Raw genomic sequence first — 24,030 nt, 5'->3', positions numbered from 1 at the left:
ATTAACAGCACTGAATCATTTTAAGATAAATTGAGCAAGTAGAATTTCACATTGTGTAAAATCTAATGATGCATAAAAAAACAGTATTGTCTGTTAGTCTTTCACTCTGCCCCTCTGTGTCCTGACTCATTAGGATTAGTTCTATTCCAGTGGCTGAACAGTTGGATATTTATAGCTGATTAAATTATGTGGACTAACACTAATCAACGGCCTGTTTGTGTGCAGCATTTGTGTGTGGTTTTATTGAGAGAGTGAGTAAGACCTAGATTTCTAGTTTGTTGAGTCATACAAACACACAAAATGTACACATGTCAGTCGTGCTGCACGACTGTGTCATTGTACTTGAGTGTATTTGAAAATTCGTACAGACGCAGCTTAAAGTTAAACATGGGGGTTGTCAATACCAGCCAATCCTCTTATAGCACAGACGAGTCTACAATCATGCATGCACTCGCACACAGACAAGGGGGGATAGACTTCATTTAGCTAATACCTGAAAGGGAGCATGCTGGTGTGTGTGTGTGTGTGAACATGCTGTTGTCCTTGTGGAACCAAATATAGTCCCTTGTCATCCTGTCCGTAACTGAGATACCTGAGACACAAGTCTAGATTTTTTTTTTCTAGCTTGTCAAAGCTGCTTTTGTATCCTCTTGGTCTCAGCAGAACAAGCCTTTATTCATGGAAAATATGGGAAAAATCAAAACGCACAGAAATATAATTTGACAACAATGAAACAAAACACCTCTCTTGAGCTTTCTCAAAGAATTAACACACATATCCAACCCTTTGTGATAAAACAGGACAAGACAAATTGATTAAACGTTTAAGTTTTTCAACCACACTATTAATTTGGCTTCCGATTTGTCTGTAAATGATGGCAAATCTGGCTCAAAGTTTGTTTTTATCTCCACCTGAAAGCAAAATCTATTTCTTTGTACCCACAGAAACTTCTGGAGAGACAGAACCATTCACCCCAATGGAGGAGAGAGGGGAGAAGGAGAGAGGTATCATAGGAGAAGAGCAAGATGACGAAGGCAAGAACAAAGAATATCAAAACATCGAGACTTCCCCAACAGAGAAAGAGAACTGTGTGGAGCTTCATACAGAGCTGGAAGAGGATGGGAAAGAAAAGGGAATGGAGGTTGAAGAGATAAAAAAAGAGACAGAACTGGAGGCAGAGATGAAGGCGGACCAGTCTGTCCCAGAATTGCAGACCAACTACATTCGTGGCACTGACCTCTTTGGTTATGTGGGCATTGAGGCAGTACTGGACCAGATGAGGCACAAAACCATGAAGGCTGGCTTTGAGTTTAACATCATGGTTGTAGGTGAGTCAAACCGCAGTAGTAATAACATGAGTGGAACTTTGAGAGTGCAGTCTTTCACCAAGGAATAATCCTTGATAAGGTGATTATTAAGACAGTGATTCAAACCGAAATGTATAATTGTGATATTAACCAAGCGAAGAATGGTGAAATAATGGTACTCAGCACCAGTAAACCTTTTCATTGCTTTGGACACTAATAATGTAAAAGTCACATAGAAACAAATATTATATCATCATTATATACAGTAGATCATTTAAGATTTAAAGAGGATTTAAATTAAACCATAACTAATTTATCCCCAAAGGAAATTATATAATGTCCAGGAAATTGATGTAAGTCAGTAAACTGAAGGTTTAAGAACGGTGGTGTCTGTATTTATGTACATGTGTGTGCATATGCATACATCAACTAGATGGGTGTACATGAGTGTGTGTTTTTTGTTTTCATTCACATCAGGCACCGTGCCAGTCAGTTAGCCATTCAGCTCGCTCAACTTAGAGGTGCCTGTGTGGCTCAGCCTGCTGTAGCAGGCCAGCAGTTGGACATGTGGCAAAGCTCACATGATGGTGATGGACTGAGATGGATCATAAGCTTTCCAAATAGCTCTCACAGTTTTCCCTTTTCCCTTAGAAGTCCAAGCTCAGCAGTAACAATGACATGCATCCTGTTTGAAAGCTGCACTTCATTCTTACTCTCTCTCTTTGGATATGTGTGTTGCATATCAGTCACAGAATGTATGTAAAAGACAGACAGAGTCACTTGCTGCCAATAGTTAAACCGATATGGATGCAACTTCAAGTACAATTCCACTGAGCGTCGTTATGCAATGACCCTAAAAACTCTCAGCCTGGGTTCAATTGTCTCCTGTTAAAAAAAGTCAACTTCTTCTTCTGAACAGTGTGCTGGTGCTCCGTTAGAGAAGAATTTCATAATTGAATAGATAAGAAAGTCCTGAAAGTAGATAAAGAGAATTGAATGAAACAAATGTATTTAATTTTATGTATCATCACACATCTGTGAGTGGCAATTGATTTTAGGAGGAAATTAGAGTCAGGTGATGTTGGTCGGTGAGATGGCCTGACTGAGTGAGACCTGTGCTGCTCCATCTGTACCAGGACCGCTTTTTATCAGTTTATCAGTTTTACCATCAGTGCCGGATTGGGTTTTTTAGTCAATACATGACCAAATATCCTCAATTTGTCTCACTTGAAATGTTAACTAATATATTAAAAATGGAAGATTTTAAAGGGTTTATAGTGCATGTAGCTGGCATGCAGCTGCGATGTCTCTTCCCCTTTGACATAGCCCATTTGCTTTTCATACTGGAAGAGGAAGTATGATTCTGTGAGGAAGTGGTTTTGAGAATTGTGCCTGTCTGCTCTTTCCTGCTACACACATTTGAGATAGTAAACACTTCCTCCACTGTTTAACTGAAAGCAAAGTTTACCCAGGCCAGAATTATTATCTATTAATTCAAGTGCGCCACGTCTTTACTGTGTCGACAACAGTCTCCCTTGTGTGTGCAATTACACAAATGTGTCTGAATATAAAGGTCTCCAATCTGCAGTTATTACATGTCCTAAGGGCTGATCGTTGTCACATTCAGCCTGTGAGCCACTGAGCTGTGACACTGTCACATACTTGTCACTTGGTACCTTAACTTTCATACAGCAAATGGGTAAAGTTTCTGGCAGTTGTGCGAGTCATTTATCAGCTAATCTAAACCAAAGTTGATACTATAGTATGGCATACCAGGCAGCTTTTTATTCTGTCTTCTGTATATAAATCACAGTGCTGGCTGAATATGAGTATCTTTTGTTTGCAGGTCAGAGTGGTTTGGGCAAGTCCACACTGGTCAACACTCTGTTCAAGTCCAAAATCAGCCGGAAGTCCTGTGCACCCAATTACGAAGAGAAGATATCAAAAACAGTCAAACTGCATGCAGTCAGTCATGGTGAGCCCACACACACACACACACACACCCACACACACACGCACACACACACACACACACACACACACACACACACACACACACACACACACACACACACACACACACACACACACACACACACACACACATACATTCACTTTGAATGTGCCTTTATTTCTGAGCCATGAAGAAGCCTTTATTTTGTGAAAGTTTTTGCGATTACTCTCTTATCAAGCAGACGGTGTTTGTGTGATTTAAACTCTACTTTCAATATTTAGTAAGGCCACCCCCAAGCGCCCAGCTTACTGTATGGACAGCACATAGGCGTGGGTGTGCTCTCTGGTCTCTTGTTTCATTAGTTCTGGCCAGGGTGAAAAGGTCATGACTGTTCCGAGACAGATCTCACATCCGACTTTCAAATCCCTTTTCCTTTCATTGCTTGTCTCATGTACAGGAATCCCAGCATGGGCTGTAAGCCACAATGTGAAGAGGCATATCTCTTATCTGATGAATACAAACTGGGCTTATTTCACATAATACAGTGTGCCTATAAACACAGGTGGAGACCATGTCCCAGAACGAGTCAATTAAATTAACTTATCATGAAAGTTGTATCATTGTTACCACCTAGTAACTAAAATTCAGTTCATACATTCATGTGGGTAGACTAAAGACACAAAGACATCCCTGTCAGGCTTGTAGGAGTCGTAAAGCATGCTTCTGAAAACTCTTCATCTATATTTTTGGTGCTAGTTATTGTCAAATGCGACACCTTTCTCTAAAAAATGTTGAAATTGGATCTCTGCTTGTCTGGAGAGTGATTTATTTTCATCATCATTAGACATTACCAAATCAAAATAAAGGATTATATTTCAAAGTGAATAAAATGCATAATTTCAATAATGTCATAAAGGGACAGATGGTTCAATTACTAGTTCTAATCTTTTAATGGTTAGTAAAACAGTTCTTTCGACAAACTAACTCTGTCTGGGGAAAAAAAGAAGCATGATTCCTCCTGGCATTCCAGATATTCCTTAATGATAATGTAAATGGATTACAGCACTTTTCTGTGGGTCTTGGAAAATCAGTCAAAATACTGTAAAACACTTGGCAGTATGGGTCTCTCTGAACTGAAAATGGCTGGCAGCCAATGAGTTAACTGCAGAAGATGATCATGGTCATTATCACGTCAAAAAAGCAAAACTGGAACCAAAATCCTGTTCAGAATAGGTTCCTACATGCGTTCATGGTAGACTAATCCCAATTGCAGGTGTGAATCCATTTAGCACCCATTTAGTGTATATTCAGATGGTGCTTTCGATCACTTGTGGCCACATTCGGATAAAAGTGTGACCACAAATGTGTCTTGGGCCACACTAAAGGACAAACTAACTGATCTGACATGACTCCATGCAAACAGCAAGTTCCACCAAGATGTTTTCTTGGTATTCCTATTTATGGAAATAAAATACATCCTGTCAAAATCTCAAGCATGTTGATATCGATATAATGATGTAGTTCAGGTCCATCCATCCATCTATGGATGGGTAATCATGTATGGTAGTTGAGGTCACTGAATGTATTTTTGAATTAAAAAAACATGATTTAACCTACTGATTTCTTGTTTGTTGCTCAGCTGACAGCTGACTGTGTGACAAAGGCTACTTGTTTGTTTGCATACAGAGCAGATAACATGCAAGGACACATTTTACTGCCAGCTGTGAACATGTATACTCCGAGCTGTTCACTTGTGATTGGATAACCCAGCAAATATAATAATACCAAGTCTTCATAACCTAAGAGTTGTTTTATAACTTCATGGATGTATCCATCTGCCTCGCTCTCAGTCCTTGCAGACTGATGCAACATGTTAATCGAATGCTGATTTATTTATTTTTTTTAATCAAAGAGTACAACGTGCCAAAAACTATAAATGGCAAAGAAGCATGGGCTAAAAACTCAGACAACAGTTGCACTGAACATTCTTCATTATCTTGTTGGTCTTCATTGTCTTTTTCTTTTCTTACCTTGAAGGAGCACTGAAAGTTTGAAAAATATAAATATGGTATTCATGTTTATTGCTATTGTTCTCTGTGGCCATAGTTCACAGGGAAAAACAGTGCCTCCTCCAGACTGTTTGTCAGGCACTCCACAAAGGGAACTAACAAGTTCTTCATATCTACATAGAACCAACAATGCCAGCAATTAATTTAGTTTCATCAGTGGGTCATACTGAGTGAGAAACCCTATCAGTGCAAGATTCCTCCAAGATAAGATAGACTTTTTAAGTTTACTTTTATTGTCATGTACACATGAATGTTAACACAAAATTACTCCTCCGCATTTGACCCATTCAGGTTGGCACCTGTTGAACACACATGCACACGCACACAGTCACACACTCATGGAGACAGATGCCGTTCACTGGAGCGGTGGGCAGTCAATCACAGCGCCCGGGGAGCATGGGGGTAAGGGTGCCTTGCTCAAGGGCACCGTAGCCATGCAAGGAGGTGGACTGCCACCCCTCCAGCTGTCAGTCCACCAATCTATTTTGAGTGGAAATCAAACCGCTGACCTTCCGGTTATTGGACGTCCCACTCTAACCACTGAGCCACGGCCGCCCGTGGCTTGAGACACACACTTTAGACACAGTAGTTGACCATTTCATTAAGTATTATTGTTCTGAACATTTCAGTCAGATCATATCATAGCACATTTGTAGCACAATTCCTTTAACATACTACAGTATTAAACCTTTGTCAAGACATATTGTTATTTTATTGTGGTTTGGTAAGAAATGGTGTGACAAGACTTATTTGTTTATTTAAATTCTACGTTTTTAGCTGATTTACCACAAATAATGAGGAAGCCTATTTCTGGAATAAAAATACTAAGAAGATATAAATAGAAGATGGTAAAACTTTGGGAAGTTTAAATGTTTAGATAATGCACAGAGCTAATCTGTTGTTAAACTTAATGAACTAATGTATGATCTCATGTATGAGTAAAGGTGATGTGTGCAGGACACGGAAACCAGATTCAGACAAACCACAAGTGCATGTTCGAACAACTGCCTCTGAAAGCACAGCAATGAGCTTCTATTGGTCATATGACTGACTCAGACAGCACAAGTTTAAACCCATCTTAGACCTAAGAATATGATGTAGCAACAACTCCATTAGACCTTTGAAACTAATAAAGGGTTCAGATCATTTAGCTGTACAGAATTATGTAAACAGGAAATGTGTTGGATGCTGCTGTCTCGTTAAAGGGGAATACATCAGTGAAACCGAATGTTGCTCTGCTCTGTGTTAGCAACAACAAAGTCGTGCTTTATTACAGGTTAGTGAAAATCTTAATGGTCCAGCTCCAGATGTTTGCTGTCATGCTTCCGATAAGAGGAGATTCCTGTGTGCTTACTCAACAATGACTTTACACCTAAATGATAGCCTTTACTGCTCAGCTTTCCTCAAACACTCACAAGTGCACACCTAAGTGAGGGCAACACTTTGATCTCATCATCACACAAATACCTATTCCAAATAAAGTATAGTTATCAGCACACATTAAATCTGACTCAACCTCAAAGCCAACACCAATGCTAAACTTGACTGACTTTAACGGTTAGTTCAGAGTATATGCCAGGACAATTCTTATATGCAAGCCAGCCCACTTTCCACTTACAATTCAGAAATGTCAGATGGTTAGTCAGTGTTGGAGAGTGTTTGTGCTGTGTATTTTAGTGGAAACCTGAAGTCGGCTTTGTAGGAATTTACTGTAAATTACGCTGAAAGGCCAACGCCTTGATAAAGAGCTCATTAATTATCTTACTCTTTGATGGATGTAAGGTGATACATTTGATCTGTAACATAATTGATTTGGTTTCTAATTAAAACTAATTTCTCACTTTGACCTATAACAACAAACACAACATTTCATTTTCATTCAATTTCATTTTCGACTGTAATGTTACGATTGATTGTTTTTTACCATTGTTGCAATTTTGCTGCAGCTTTGACACACCCATGTGTGGATTTGCTGGGTTGTCTTCTCACAGTTAAAAAACTCCACCATGGCCTTTGTAACTGTGTAACACCCTTTCCATCTGCTCTGTTCCATCCAGTGATTGAGGAAAAGGGGGTAAAGATGAAGCTGACAGTGATTGACACTCCAGGATTTGGAGACCAGATCAACAATGAGAACTGGTGAGTGGCAGAATGTTAGAAATAAAAATACAGATGGTTGTAATGAAGAAAAAAGCTGTATCTGGAGGTACCTTTAACATCATTTACAAATTATTGATTTCAGCTATTGTAATTCACATATGAAAGGGACAGTGTTTATAGGCAGTGTAGTCCTATTTAGAAGAAATTCAAACAATATAAATTAGCCGCACCACACAAAGCTGTTAAGATATCACTTTGCATTTGAGGAAAGGAGTTAGTCAGGAAGACTGGGGACTGAGATGTGTGTGTTGCCTTTTTACTCCGGCTTGTTGGGATTGAATTTAAACAATGAGATTATAGAGGTGAAAACTTATCTGACTTGATCATGTTTACATCAGATGATTCATAATCCCAGCCTTGGCCTTGGTGGTTTTGTCTATACATGAAGGATAGCTGTTATGTAGTATCCTTATCTTACCTTTTAACCTTTTTTTAACCTGATTATTACTGTACAAAATATTTGAATCAGTAAAAATGAATTTACTCACATTTCTTCCACAATTCACGAACAGAATCTTGATTTTGGACACTGCTGGCTTCATAATCAGTGGATTCGAAAGATAAATCAAAGATACTATTTTTACTAAAGATCAAAACAATAATGTATATATAGACAGCATGCAATAAGTTGTTCTTTGTAACCATCGTTCACCATTGTACCAAAACTATGAATATTTTCTTTAGTGACACCATTGCACACTTCCATTTATAGCCTCCTGCTGCCCCAAGTTATGCCAGTCTGAGATATACTCACTGCTAGTTGAGTTCAAACAAATTACCAGCTTTTTACAGGAATCAAAGATTCTTCATTACCGTTAAATGTATTAAGTTAGCATAAGTGCTTCAGTAAAAAGCAGCTGGACTTCTTTGGTTAGTTTTTGTTTCACCTTTTATGGTGAATTTCAGGCTTTAAGCATAATGGGGGCTCATTCACACCTTGAGAGTGGTTGAAGTCACGTCTGTCACTAACCCACAAGGTGCAAATAAATGTAAAAGCGCCTAAGGACGGATGTCAAGGCCTCTGTTTAGAGAGCAGTGTCTCCAGTTTGACATCAAGTTTTTTTGTCCTTTAGGTGCAGGGATTCTTCCTTCATTTGTGAAGAAGACTTTCTGGTTTTGAGCTTGTGGAGCAGTTGTTTTTTCTCCTCTATGTAGAACCAAGAGAGATAGAATCTATACAGACATATTGTTTCTATACCATTTGTAGAGATTCACACCGTTAAAAGGACCCACTGACAGAGTGGGAAATTTTAAAAAGAATTTAAACTAAAAAAAAATACAAATATAGTTTATTACAATATAATTTTGATATGGATTTTGGCTCTCACATTGAATTCGTTTCCAATAAGAATAATTTGGGATACTGTCAGCTTTGCTCTTATTATTTCCAGTAACTCACCAACGACTCTGCTTCTCCTCTCTCCAGCTGGGAGCCCATAGAGAAATATGTCAACGAGCAGTACGAGAAATATCTGAGAGAGGAGCTGAATGTGAACCGCAAGAGGAGAATACCTGATAGCAGAGTGCACTGCTGCATCTACTTCCTCCCTGCCACTGGACATAGGTGAGCACTCCTCTACACAGATCAGGTTGTTGTTGTTCATTTTTTTTTTTGTCTCATGATGTTCCACATGTTTTCAGGGGATGACATGTTTCCAAGTTTAGTGGTTTTAGTCAGCAGCAATGCTGATGTAATACATAATGTGGTTTGGCATCATTTTCTTGCTGAAAGGGATGGCAGCGCTCCAAATATTGTATATGTTGTTCAGCATTAATGGTGCTTCTTTTTAAATACAATATCTCACTGAAGCCCCAAAATCGTGTCGATTAAGTATTGACTAAGATTGGTAAACCCATCTTAATCTTTACTCTTGAAAGTTTCAACCTGTTTGGGATGCTCTTTTTTCTACTCAGTAACATATAGACATGCACTATATTGCCAAAAGTATTCACTCACCCATCCAAATAATTAAATTCAGGTGTTCCAATCCCTTCCATGGCCACATGTGTATAAATTCAAGCACCTCGGCATGCAGACTGCTTCTACAAACATCTGTGAAAGGATGGGCCGCTCTCAGGAGCTCAGTGAATTCCAGCGTGGTACCCTGATAGGATGCCACCTGTGCAACAAGTCCAGTCGGGAAATTTCCTCGCTACTAAATATTCCACAGTTAGCTGTCAGTGGTGTTATAACAAAGCGATTAGGAATGACAGCAGCTCAGCCATGAAGTGGTCAGCCACGTAAAATGACAGAGCAGGGTCAGCGGATGCTGAGGCGCATTGTGTGCAGAGGTCACCAACTTTCTGCAGATCAGCTCAAGAACCGTGCGAGAACTGTGAGAGCTTCATGGAATGGGTTTCCATGGCCGAGTAGCTGCATACAAACCATACATCACCAAGTGCAATGCAAAGCGTCGGATGCAGCGGTGTAAAGCACGCCGCCACTGGACTCTAGAGCAGTGGAGACGCGTTCTCTGGAGTGACCAATCACGCTTCTCCATCTGGCAATCTGATGGCGGAGTCTGTGTTTGGTGGTTGCCACGGGAACGGTACTTGTTTGACTGCCTTGTGCCAAGTGTAAAGTTTGGTGGAGGGGGAATTATGGGGTGGAGTTGTTCTTCAGGAGCTGGGCTTGGCCCCTCAGTTCCAGTGAAAGGAATTCTGAATGCTTCAAGCATATCAAGAGATTTTTGACAATTTCATGCTCCCAACTTTGTGGAAACAGTTTGGGGACGGCCCCTTCCTGTTCCAACATGACTGCGCACAAAGCAAGGTCCATAAAGACATGGATGAGCCAGTTTGGTGTGGAAGAACTTGACTGGCCTGCACAGAGTCCTGACCTCAACACGATAGAACACCTTTGGGGTGAATTAGAGCAGAGACTGTGAGCCAGGCCTTCTTTCCACAATGCTTCAGGAAGAATGGTCAAAATTCCCATAAACACACTCCTAAACCTTGTGAAAAGCTTGGCCAGAAGAGTTGAAGCTGTTATAGCTGCAAAGGTGGGCTGACGTCATTTTAAACCCTATGGATTAAGAATGGGATGTCACTTAAGTTCATATGCGTGTGAAGGCAGAATACTTTTGGCAGTATAGTGTATGTTCATTCCAACAGTTGTGTCTGATTAGAGTTAGCCACACCTCTGTTCTCACACTATTGCCCCTTGTCTCAACTAAAATTCATGTTTAAATTTGTTCGATTAGAGATGATCTAATGAGTTAGATAACACCTGAAAGACAAGGTTGGCTTCCTGTGTGTGAGACACAGAATATTACCTTTTCCCTTACCACACAGTGAGTGGTATGAGAAGACTATGACTGAAGACATGTTGATAGCAGATATTTTGCTTCACCTTTGTCTCTACCTTTTTTGTTTATGTTACTCAAGTCTTAAAATTCTCGTCTGATCACAGTAAAAGAAACTTGAGGCCGGACAAGTGACCGCTACTATGGTGGCACTACAAAGCAGAAAAATACTTTATAAATATGCATCCTTCACAAGCAGAAACGATCAACCACATTATTTCTCCTTAAACAGTACTATCCCTAGCAGCATCAGACATACTTTAGTCAATAACTAAGCTCAACCTCCCTTGGATGTATACTAGGACAATGACAGTGGTCCAGTTAAATGGCCATGTTGAACCCTTACTGTAGTGAGACTGAACTGTGAATGTAATCCTACTGACTCAAAGCTGAGAGGTGACAGTGCATCTCTTTGATAAATCACAAGTGGCAGCTGATTGACTCGTAATGAGTCCTGCAAAGATCCACCCCTCTCCCATCGTCATTGTTTGGAGTATTTAACAAAGGACCAGTTTGTACGCAGTGGCTCACATTTACACAAACAACTTTAAACACCACAGACCTGTAATTGTTGTCCACATTCCCTATCAGCATTTATAGAAAAATGTTTTCTATGTGATGTATAAGCCAGAATGATCACAACAAATTACCAGGTACACATTCATACACCGAGAGCCTCGCACACACCCTCTGATGATGAATGCTGGACTATTATGGATATGCAGAGTAGAACAACCCTGTAAGGGTGACTTAGGTCCAAGTAGTCCAAAGACCAAGGTAAGTGTTTGTAACTGTATTGTGTTTTCTTTCATCAGTGCCACCAACTGTTAAACTAGCTGATTGATGTTTCCTATTGAATTATTGTCAACAAAATCTGTTAAATGACCAAAGCAAAGATGGATTAGTTATTTGTGCCATTGATCTTCTTTGTCCAGTCTGATCCAGAACTCTGTGTTTCCAGGTTACGCCCTATCGATGTTGAGTTCATGAAGAGGTTAGGGAAGATAGTGAGCATTGTGCCTGTCATCGCAAAAGCTGACACACTCACTGTTGAGGAAAGACAGGAGTTCAAAGAAAGGGTGAGACAGTTTGCTCACTCACTTCCCCTGCATTGTGATTTATATTTGATGGTTTTACCTCTTTTAGTCTACTGTGGCATATTTTCTTATTTGATTCTTTTAAGTCATTATATGTAATCATTTTCATGAATTAACTTTACATTTTGTGTGTATGTTTGTTTTTCTGTACAAATAAACTTTCCTTTGCCTTGCAACAGCTAAGAAGCTGCTTGACTCTTTTTCTAGCAGATTCCAGCTGTATTAGACGCATTCCCACTGTAGGAACCTTTGGCAGTTCTTATAACCTTTTCAGGAATAGGGCCGTTTTTTCCCGCATTCGGACATACAGGAACTAGGGACCATGGCCCTCAGTTCCTATAACCATTTTAGCTCCTTTTCCGAGGCTGGATCTTTTCTGGGTTCTATAGGAACACATATGACGTAGGTGTTGGGTGGTTGGTAGCTACGCCCCATGTCAGATTTCCGCTTCTTCATGTTCCTAATCTGCTCAACGCAAACAGTAGAATAACGGCTGAAATGTTTACTCATACGACACGGACACAACCAAGAAGTATCGCCTGCGCTCGATCCTGACTCTCTCTGTGAGCTCTTCCAGCCTCAATGTTTGGCCCCCGATATGATCGTACATGATTAATATCACCATCATGCAGACCATGAACACGGTGGCCTCCCCGCTTTCCATATGAGCTTCTTCGTGGTGTTTTTTTCTTCTCTCCTTACTTTTCACGGGTTTTGTTTTGTTTTGTTGTTGAGTGTGGCGCTAAAGTAACACGTCACTGTTGCAGATGGTTGTGTCGCATCAGTCCCTATCAAATTCCCGACTCATGTGCGAATGCAAAATGAAACAGTTCCCCGTGGCAAGGGCAGTTATTAGAACGGAATTCGAGGTGGACCGTCCTGACAACTGCGTTCTTAGAACTGCTCTGTCCGAATGTGGCTATTGTTGGGGTTTTAGGGTTAGCCTAGGGCAGTGTTTCTCAATTCCAGGTCCTCGGGACCCACTGCCTTGCATGTTTTCGATGTTTCCCTCCTCCAGCACACCTGATTCAAATGATCAACTCATCATCAAGCTCTGCAGTGGCCTGATCAGGAGCCATTCATTTGAATCAGGTGTGCTGGAGGAGGGAAACATCGAAAACATGCAGGGCAGTGGGTCCCGAGGACCGGAATTGAGAAACACTGCCCTAGGGACTTACAGCTGAACCAGACTGGCTACATTTCTATTTAACCTGTTTTGACACTGAATACGAATGGTGTAGATTTGAAAATGTATATATTTTTTTGATTTTGATGTTTGTCTCCCCATAAGGAATCTTAAAAGACTTACCGCACAAATATGGAAAATGTATGGAACATCTGCTTAAGTTGGTTTTTGGTTTAGAGGCCAAAACATATGATGCAATACCCCTTTATTTTTACCATGTAATTCCATTGATGTGTTTGACTGCAAACCAGATAGTCAGATTTCTGGCTTGTGTTGAACTTTTGACTTTATTTGCAGATAAGGCAAGACCTGGCGGCCAATGGAATTCGTGTTTACCCCCAGAAAGAATACGATGAGGATCCAGAAGAGCGCATCTGCAATGACAGCATCAGGGTATGATATCAACTTCTAAAATATTAGAATGACCTCTTATTGGCTACATTTCTATTTAATAAATAAACAATTAATAAGAATGTCAACATTGTCGAACACTGTTTGCCATGGTGTAAAAACTCACAAATCACACAGACAAACAAGAAAACTAATCTGTGTCTAAAACCCAGAAATAACTGATATGTCACAATTTAATATTTAGTGATTTAAAAATCTTAGAGGAAACAGTTCGGCATCTGAAATCAACAACTTGCACTCTGGATATAATACCATCCGACTTTTTAAAAACTGTTTTTACCTCAGTAAGTGATCTCCTACAAATAATTAACAACTCACTGGCATCAGGCATTTTTCCAATGTCACTAATGACAGCTGCCATTAAGCCACTCCTAAAGAAGAGAACTCTAGACGCCTCTGTGATGAACAACTACAGACCTGTCTCTAATCTCTCTTTTATATCTAAGATTATTAGATATCTTTCTGGATGAAAGTGGAACTCTTTATAACTTCCAATCAGGCTTCCGACGTCATCACAGCACTGAAACAGCTCTGGTCAAAGTGTTAAACGACATTAGGATGAATACTGATTCTGGTAATGTTTCAGTCCTGGTTCTGTTGGACCTCAGCGCTGCGTTTGATACTGTAGATCACAGAATCCTGTTGCACAGGCTGGAAAACTGGGTTGGACTTTCTGGAGCGGTCCTTAACTGGTTCAGGTCCTACTTAGAAGGCCGGAGTTATTTTGTTACAATTGGCAGCTATGAATCTGAGCGAGTGGCAATGACTTGTGGAGTCCCCCAGGGGTCAATTCTTGGACCTCTTCTGTTTAACTTCTATATGCTCCCTTTGGGTTAGATATTGCAGAACTTTAACATCAATTATCACAGTTATGCAGACGATACACAACTTTATGTGTCCCTGTCACCTGACGACTGCAGCCCAGCAGACGTACTGTGTCAGTGTCTGGAGGAAGTAAACACCTGGATGAGAGAGAATTTTCTACAGTTTAATGAAGACAAAACTGAGATCATTCATCATCATTGGTAGCAAAGAGAAGAGGGTCAGCATTGGTAAATATCTTGAGACTCGGGCCCTTTACAATCACTGACCAAGTTCGTGCTGATAGACTCAGATCTGACTTTCAGCAGCCACATCAAAGCTGTCACCAAGGCAGCTTTTTACCATCTCAGAAACATCAACAGAATTAAAGGTTTCCTCTCCCAAAAAGACCAGGAGAAACTCATCCATGCATTCATCTCCAGTAGACTCCATTACTGTAATGGTCTTTTAGCTGGACTTCCCAAAAAGAGCATTAAACATCTGCAGCTTATCCAGAACGCTGCTGCTGGAGTTTTAACCCGGACTAAGAGATCTGAACACATCACAGCAGATTTAAAATCTTTACACTGGCTTCCAGTCAGTCACAGAATAGATTTTAAAAGCCTGCTGATGGTTTACAAATCCCAGAACGGTTTAGGCCCAAAATACATCTGTGATATGTTCAGAGAATATAAACCCAAGGACTCAGGTCAGCTGGTCCAGTCCAGAGTCCAGACTAAACATGGAGAAGCAGCATTTAGCTGTTATGCTGCAAACAAGTGGAACAAACTGCCAGTGGAGATTAAACTTTCACCAAATGTAGACATTTTTAAATCCAGGTTAAAAACATTTCTTTTATCATGTGTCTATGCATGAAATCTGCACGCTATCTTTTAACTTATCTAGACTGTTGCTTGTTTTTAATAATTTTAATTAATTTTAATTATTTTTATTTGTTTCTCTTTATATTCTTTTATGTATTTTTAATGCTTCTTACACTCCCTGCTGCAATGCTTTTATGTTATGTAAAGCACTTTGAATTGTTTTGTACATGAAATGACTTGACTTGACTATTATACTAGAATGTATCAACAAAATTGGGACAGCTGACAAAGTGCAATTGCACCTCGGTGCATACAGAGATATGGGTAAAGGTGGGTTGGAATTCATTAGACAGACTCTATAAAATAAAATGTCTAAATGACACAAAGAGGCAAATATTTCAAACCAACAATGTTGTCATGGAGATAAATCTCTGAGGTTCACAGTATACTGATACTGTACGTCTCAAATGTTATAATGAAAGAACCATCCATTCATTCTGTGTCCAGGAAAACATTCCCTTTGCTGTGGTGGGAACTGACAAGGAGCACCAGGTGAATGGAAACAAGGTGCTTGGCCGTAAAACAAAGTGGGGAATCATTGAAGGTAAGATTTCAGTTTCACACCTGTTTTTAAGATTCAGTTTGTACAGTGGCCATGGTAAAGAGATTATGATCTAATTTTTGGCATAACAGATGAGAAGGTGCAGCAAAGACTTCAACAACTATAACAGCTGCACCATATATAGATGAATTATGTTTCATAGAAAAAAGATGATGATTTTCTTACTCTGAAATGTATTACTCGTTTGCAGTATGTATGGTTCTAGTTCCTTTATGTAGATTCTCAGTCATTCAGGTCATGGTAATCTGGTTCGAGTTCCTAATTTACCCCCACCACTTCTGATGTTAAACTAATTTAAAATGGCAAGTACAGAAGTATTTTGTACTCACACATTTTAAAATGGAGCTTTTTGTATTTCATGAGCTGAGATTGGTCATTCACATCACGCAGCATGATTTACACCTCAGTCGCGGTGCCCTTTTGTGCAGCTTTACAAGCTTCACTGCTACAACATATTTCTACAGCTGGAAGGAACCAAGAGGCCTAAACAGAGAGGGGGATCTGTGTGGCTGACTTCAAAATGAATATAAATATAAAGGAAAATGGATTTGTCTTTTTATTTGTGCTTTTCCCTTTGGATTAGAATTTGTGTTTTGTAATGTCTCATTTTCCTCCCAAAAGCGCTTAAAATGTTCAGCCTTTATGTGACTCTTAACTTGAATGGGACTTCCATGTAAATGACAGTTTTTTTTTTCCAAAGCCAAATCTAAATGACATGTCTTTTTTCGCAGTTGAAAATGTGGAGCACTGTGAGTTTGCCAACCTAAGAGATCTGCTCATCAGGTGAGTTTAACTGTGCTGCTGCTGCTTGTTCATATAACAGTTAAAACTGTAGACTGCTGATGTAGTTTCTCAGTCATCCTTGTCATTTTAATCCCTCAGAGCATTAATACAAACAACTGGTTTTCCTTTTTCTTATTCAAGCCCTTAGAATAGAACTATAGTAATTTCAGAGGTATTCATTTGTGACTGACAGCGGCTGAAGGCTGGCTCATGCTGCTTTTGACAGTTTATGCCTCCCGCTGTGAGCTATGTATTATGAAAAGCTAAATTAGTGAAATGTGAACTGTAATCCGATTACTTTTTCAAGTAACGAGTAAAGTCAGGGATTACAATGGCATAAAACAGTCATTTTAGATAACTGTTACTTTCCTGCAAGTAGGCTGCGTTACTGCGTTACTAAACCATGATTTTGTTTATGAGAGCGGTGCGACGTCAGTGCGCGTGTAGATCAACAAGAGATAACATGGAGCGCTGGAGAGAGCAGGACAGCGTTTAATGCTCGGAAGTACCGACATTACTTTGAGTTTGACTCGGTAAAAAGTGACAAAAACATGAGCGTCTGCTATGCGCTCTGCGGAGGAAGGAATTTTTTATCTACTATCTATTTACCTAGCAAACCGGCACAGCAATGTGAAACTCATTGAGAAACCCCCCGGATCCCCCCCACTGACATGACCGCTGCGGCTACCACATCCAATTCCACCGGGCAAACCAAGGGCCCCTCTCCTGCTAAACAGGTGAAAATAGACTGAGGAGCGACAGGACTTGGTGCCGCTGAACTGAAGAAGCTAGTAGCTGAGGACATGTTGCCCATTTCCACTGTAGACTGAATCATTCCGGCACATCGTAGAAAAAATACCGACCAAAAGCTACCGCAGAGAAAGTCATTTCCAGGATACTTTGAGAGAGAGTACGACATCATGGTTATGTTTATTATTAAGCAATATGTCAAATCTATATGATGGAATATGCAGAAAGAATAGAATTAGGCTGAAAGGTCTATTGCTTTATAGCGTACTCAGGTTGTTTTTAAAAAGTAACTAAGTAAAGTAATCAGTTAAGTAATTAATTACTTTTTAAAATAAGTAATCAGTAAAGTAACTGGATTACTTTCTTGCAGAAGTAATCAGTAATTAGTAAATCATTACTATTTCTAAGTAATTTGACCAACACTGCTTCCATTTCAGGGCAGACACCAGTATTAGTTAGCTAACCAGCTGCCTTATTTACCTGAACCTTTTTTGGGGCCCAGAAAGTTGTTGGACACAGATCAGGGAAGCGCTGAGATTTGGCAAAAGGTCATGAGGCAAGACTTTTTACACCATTTTTAAGTGTGTCCACCTAAAAAGAAACCTCGTTGACTATAAGCAGTTAGGACATCATGATTGTGAAGGCTGGAAAACAAAAACATACATTTTCAAATGGACATGAGATAATCTGAAAATTAGTCATTTTCATTTATTTATTGAACCTTCATTTTATCCTATAGTTGAGGCCTCATCAAGTGATTGCTAATTTCCTAGCTTTATGATCACCAAATGATTGCCTGTTTTTTCTCTCTCTTCACTAACTGTGCTCTGTACGACAAGTGTTACAAAACCAGAAAAAAAGGGTCCATGCACAAGATTCGCTTTAAAGGGATAATCCGGAGTAAAATGCACTTTAGATCAATTTACGGGATGTTGGGAGTACATACGTTGAGTTGACATCAAAATCATGTCATTCGGATGTGTTTTGAGAATTTTGATTTGACCGTTTTTAGCCAAAAGTCGTTAGCCTGGAAGTGAGAGGGGCATATCATGTCACCGCTACAAAACGCTATTTTTATACCTCTTCTACAGCTCCAAACAACATAACACTTACGTGGTAGTGAGTAGAGGGTCCCTAAAGTGAAGTTGGTTTGATATTGGTTTGAAAAAAAAGACACCTTATTTCCTTATTGTGAATATCTGTCGAATATCCAATATCAAACCAACTTCACCACGGTCTTTAGCGGCAGCTGCAGCAGCAACATTTCCGGAAAGGTACTGGCTTGATTAAATTCATTCTGGACTCTATATCCGACCGCATGAAGACCTCGGGACACTTCGGTTTGGCTTTAGAGACCCTCTACTCACTACCACGTAAGCGTTATGTTGTTTGGAGCTGTAGAAGAGGTATAAAAATAGTGTTTTGTAGCGGTGACATGATATGCCCTCATCACTTCCAGGCTAACGACTTTTGGCTAAAAACGGTCAAATCAAAATTCTCAAAACACATCCGAATGACATGATTTTGATGTCAACTCAACGTATGTACTCCCAACATCCCGTAAATTGATCTAAAGTGCATTTTACTCCGGATTATCCCTTTAATTATCTTTGATGGTCTTAAAATTGCAAATAGAGCTGTTTCAGATTATTATGTCATCTCCTTTGTGTTCGAATTACACAATAGCCTTCAGAGGCATCTGTTTTTCTTCTTGTTTCAGATCTGAAACAATGAAACGTCTGTCATATAAAAACTTCCCAGAGACATACCCAAACACTTTGTGGCAAGGACAGAGAGTGACTCTCACCGGGAAAAATGAAAGATTAAAAGGAAAAATTTAAAAGGATTTAGGCCTGTTCTAAGTTGTTTGACTAACGTCTAACTTTCATACATTCTAAATGCTAGAATTAAAAAAAAAAAAAAAAACTGACATCTTACTGATAGACAAAATCCTGCTTTGCAGAAGTGTTTGATTTTGGCAAAAAAAAAAAGGCTTTGGGTTTGGAGTTGTCATTCCCTGTATATTAAAACTGAGTGTTGAGGGTACTTTGAGAAGAATTAGTCAGTGAGGGGTTTACTGTAACTACGGTTCTTGTATGACTTGAATAGAGGTTATGTCAGCATTCATTCACAGGAAGCCAAGCCCTTTTTAAGTGTTTATAAAGTTAATCATATTCATCATGAAGACCACCGCACAATGCTTATCAATCTGCGGATTCCTTCTCTCTTTGGTTCTTTACAAAGGTCTCACCTGCAGGACCTGAAAGACGTGACACACAACATCCACTACGAGACCTACCGTGTACGACGACTCAACGAGAGCAACATGAACTTCAGTGAACTAGTTCTATCCACCTGGCCACTGGAGAACGGAACTGACAAATGCGAAACAGAGAGCCACCTGTGATCTCTCCATCTTACCCTCCTTCATTCCCTCAGGAGTGCTAATGCAGATCATCCAGTCACAATGAAATAAAGAGAGAAAACATCTTTCTTTTTTTAATATTGGGACCAAGTAGTGGATTGCTTTGTCAATGAGTCATTTTTTTCATAAAGGTGAAAGAAATGTATTGGAAACTGATGTATTTGAATGAGAATTCATACATATTTTCAAGAAGGATGGTGATAAGTAGAAGCTGTAGGAGAGGGACCATAATCCAAATCCTGCAAACCTGTTTTAGATGTATGTTGACAGCCCAAGCCTTTTCACCCAAGATCATTGCTGGCTTGTCACTAAAGCTCAAATTGCTGTATCACAGCATCTCCTGCAGTCAGGATACAAAGTCTGGTGGAAAAACTGAAAATGAAATAACTGAGGCTATAGATAAATGCCCATCTTTATCTGTCACATATCAATTTGGTGACAACATACTTATGATATACTCCCAGCTTCTGCTGGGCCAAGTGCTTGACTGTTTATTATGGCTCTTTGTCTGTAATCTGTCTGAGTTTCAAATCTAAAAAATTCCTAAACCTTTTAAAAATAAGTCATCCATACTGTTTTGTCTACTGTTGATGATGGGCAGATTGGTTTTGGTTTGCATTTTGAAAAAGATGGCTTCCATTATTGTCATAATTTTAATCAGAATTTATGGAAGATATAACTGACTGTAGGTATAAACTTAACAATTTAAATGTAGGATTTTGGAGGACATTCTATGTTGTTTGCTGCGTTTTTGCATTTATTAGTCTCTTTTTTTATTCTGGTCTCCCATGTCCACACTGGATAGAACTGAAAACTGTTGATGTATTGAGATTGTTTGGCCTACAAACAGTGTTTATGATTCTTTTTCACAGCTTAAAGTCCACATTAAAGTGCCAAAACAACAGAAAAATGTGTACAGTCTTAATTTCTTTTTTTCTTACTTTGAAGAGTAACTATACATCGACATATTTTTTAATTATTTAATTTAAGTCAGTCTATATGTCTGTGCCTTTCCTGAGAGAAATGTTTTGGTAGTACAAGTATGTGGGAGTATGAAAAAAGAAGTACAACACATGAAAGGAATTGACTACAAGATATATGAATAACCTTGAAATACTTAAGATTACAATTAGGGGTTCCAATAACAAGTACCAGTTGTGACACAAACACCCATGTTAACTTTTCTCTGTTTTACAGGCATAACTTGTGTATTTGGGACTCATTTCTTCACAATGCACCAGACCTACACTCAGCATTGTATTTGAATCCTGTGTACTCAGACAGTTGGAGCACTTGTAGCTGCGCTACTTGACATACTTCCAAGCTTTCTGTTTAAAAGCAGTGACAGGAGGAAATTGTCTCATTTAAACCCTTTGACATCACAGTTCTGTTGTTATCTTTGCTGTTCAAGTATGTGGTGTCATCGCACCAAGACTGAAGTTATCTAACACCGAAGGAACAAAGGTTTATGGTTGCCCCTGAGTCAGAAAAGGGAATTTCTAAGGATCTCCAAATTATATTTAAAAGGAAAAAAAAAGTTATAGAAAATATGCAAGTGCTGTAGACTTCAAGGACTGACCACTCAGCAAATTCAGCCAAAAGCAGACCATCTAAAGCAAAGCAATGTCTCCAAGAATCTCACATTTAAATACAGCACTTGCAGGTAGTTGCAAAGTCTGTGGCTGAAACTGTTGGTGTTAAAGTCTGTGGATCTACAATCAATCTGTTATTAAATCGGACAATTTACTGTACACCACAAGTCAATGTAAAATACATTAATTATGGGGCAAAAAATAGCCCCAGTTAACTTTTGACATGCAATGCAATGACAGAATATAATAAACTTTCTCTTTAGTATATAATAACAGGCACATTTTGTCTTTAATTTCCAGGTTTTGTGAGAACAACCTGAAACCAATGTGTTATAAATCTCCATTCGTATTAAAATTAAAACATATTGAATTAAGCAATACTTTATTAATTCCAGAAAGGGAAATTATTTTGCAACATAAAGAATCAGTAACAGTTATTATTATGTATTCTAACAACAATGAGACTCAAAATGAATTTCAGAAGCACCTTATTGGCTCAGCAGAAAAGCAAATTTACATTTTCTTTCCCTGTATTACCTTGTCAAAACGATTTAAAATGGTATACAGAAAAGAAGGCACACTCAGGCACAAATACAAACAACATGGGAGGATGAAAGAGGATTTGGGGGTGGGGAGGGGGGTAGACCTAGACTATTTTGACTATTTACTCGTGTGTATGTATTTCCATTAAGTACGTCTCAGTATATGTAACTTCTTACATGTAATTGTACATCTTCTTGTGTGTGAGCTCGAGTGTAATGTAACACAAGGGTGCCAACTTTGAGCTTTGAGTTGGACTTGGGGACATTAGCCATGGTTACAAATATAAACTATATACCTATTTATACTTATTAATTATATATTGCTTATTCAAATATATTATTTGATAATAATTAGAAAATATAATAATCAAACCCATCAACACCCCATCTTCTGTATGATAGTTGAAAGTTCCTCTATAACAAAAAGAAATTATTAACATAATGAGCCCAGAGTTTGACAAAAACTATATAAAAAAACCATTTATTTAACTCCAGCAAATTTAGGCTCAGAGGAATCTCTGATCAAACTAAAAAGCAAAGTCAAAGATTCATTTTGAACTAGATTTGAAATATTCTGAAAGCTGATGGAGCTCAAACGGAGGACAGCTGCTATGGAAGAAATGATTTATATTTGCCTTGTAAACCGTCACTGGGTGGCAGCACAGTCTGAAGTGAACAAAAGTCTACACTTTCACACAAGCACACACAAGATGTGTCCTCACCAGCTGGGTGTCAGGACAAAAGCCAATGCATATACACAAGTGGAATCTTAATAAAAAAAAATGTTTTATTGTGTCTTCCAAGCCCCATTCAACTCTTTATTTGTTGACCTGAGTCTTAATTTCATCTGCCAAACTGACTGATAAGTGAACTTTAATCACAGTCAAGCTGTCACTTTGACTGAGACCAGTAGAGATTGATCTGTCTCACACCTTTCAGTGTAACTCCCTCCCACGAGACTCCTTTCAACAGCAACAGTTTTATCAAAAACAAAACTTTTGAACTAACATTGTAATCACAAATGTATTTTATTATAGTTTTCAACAACAAATCTACTTTTTTGTCTTCAGATGAGGTGCAGTATTTATACTTCATGCCCATTGCCAGAAGACCTGCATCTGTTATCCTCACTCTAAGCTCCTGTAGTACCCTCCTTGGTCCTTGCTTCACATCTCCAAATGGTGTATTTGAGTATTCATGGAGCTTCTATGATGTTGAAGAGGGAAAGATTTTGTTTCATTATCCACAGACATGCATATTATAAAGTAACTGTGATGGTTATCACACATTTCATCGCCTCAGGGCTATATATCTTACAGTGGAAGCTCCCTCCTTGTTGTTTTTGTATTTTTCTAAGAGCCTATTTTATGTACATTTGTAGGTTCATATTTGTATTTCTGGCATCTACTATGATACATTTAGAAGCTTTAATGTAAAGAAAAAAAAAAACTCATACTGTACCTCTCCACAATGAAAAGCTCAGTTTGACTTTTTTTTCTTTAAGGCCTCCCTACTGAAGGTTGCTCTGATTAATCAGAAAATTGGTCCAAAATGGCAAAGTCCATGCAGCTGCTTGATGTTTGTTTGTGGCCTGTCAAACTTCCCACTAAACATGCACAATGTAAAGGTGTTTCATAGTAATGTCATTTAGGAGATAACAAAAAGCCTGAAATACAAACAAGGTGTTTCACCAGTTCAGGAGGAGTTTTTTTTCTCCTGTGGGTGCCAATGAGTCACCTAACTAATTTTTTACATGCACAAAAAGCTACATAATACACTTAGGATAAGGGAACCCCACCTTCACCCTCAAAAGCATAGTATAACCTCTTTAATACTTTTGGTACATTAAGTGCCAGATATTGAGAGGCTAATTACCCATCAAAAGAGTCCCACTGAAATGCTTTTCATTGTCTGTGTTAACCAGTTTTTGTTCCAGTCTTGGATCAAGATTCCCTCCAACTGCTCTTTGTAGTAGAGAACCTGCTGCAATTCCTTCTCTTTGTCCCTCCTTTCATGTCTAGAATGCTTTGCTCCATGTATTTTCAGCAGTAACTAGATTTCAAGATGATATATCCTACACTGATGTGTAGAAGTGGAGTTCATCATTCTGTTCACTGTGAATCTCAGACTAGTTTCAAGTGTTGACACCTGAGCAAGCTAATGAGATCGAAAGCTTAATCTTTTATTCTTCAAACCATATGT

The 24,030-nt window shown here is 39.0% G+C and overlaps 1 protein-coding gene across 3 annotated transcripts in view; it reads left to right on the top strand.

The window, feature by feature from the left end:
• The window catches only part of septin12 (septin 12), an 81,908-nt gene extending 61,304 nt beyond the window's left edge, over nt 1-20,604 (top strand). For all 3 annotated transcript variants that reach the window (XM_075454927.1, XM_075454928.1, XM_075454929.1), the window contains 9 exons: nt 945-1,328; nt 3,154-3,282; nt 7,388-7,469; nt 8,917-9,054; nt 11,757-11,874; nt 13,376-13,471; nt 15,622-15,718; nt 16,468-16,519; nt 19,514-20,604. In XM_075454927.1, the coding sequence (XP_075311042.1) occupies nt 945-1,328; nt 3,154-3,282; nt 7,388-7,469; nt 8,917-9,054; nt 11,757-11,874; nt 13,376-13,471; nt 15,622-15,718; nt 16,468-16,519; nt 19,514-19,676 (1,259 nt within the window). In that variant the 3' untranslated portion in view covers nt 19,677-20,604. The remainder of the gene's footprint in view (nt 1-944; nt 1,329-3,153; nt 3,283-7,387; nt 7,470-8,916; nt 9,055-11,756; nt 11,875-13,375; nt 13,472-15,621; nt 15,719-16,467; nt 16,520-19,513) is intronic.
• The last annotated feature ends 3,426 nt before the right edge of the window (nt 20,605-24,030 follow it).

This window comes from Odontesthes bonariensis, chromosome 21 (genome assembly GCF_027942865.1).
Source record: "Odontesthes bonariensis isolate fOdoBon6 chromosome 21, fOdoBon6.hap1, whole genome shotgun sequence".
NCBI lineage: Eukaryota > Metazoa > Chordata > Actinopteri > Atheriniformes > Atherinopsidae > Odontesthes > Odontesthes bonariensis.
This window is presented reverse-complemented; position numbering and strand designations above follow the sequence as displayed.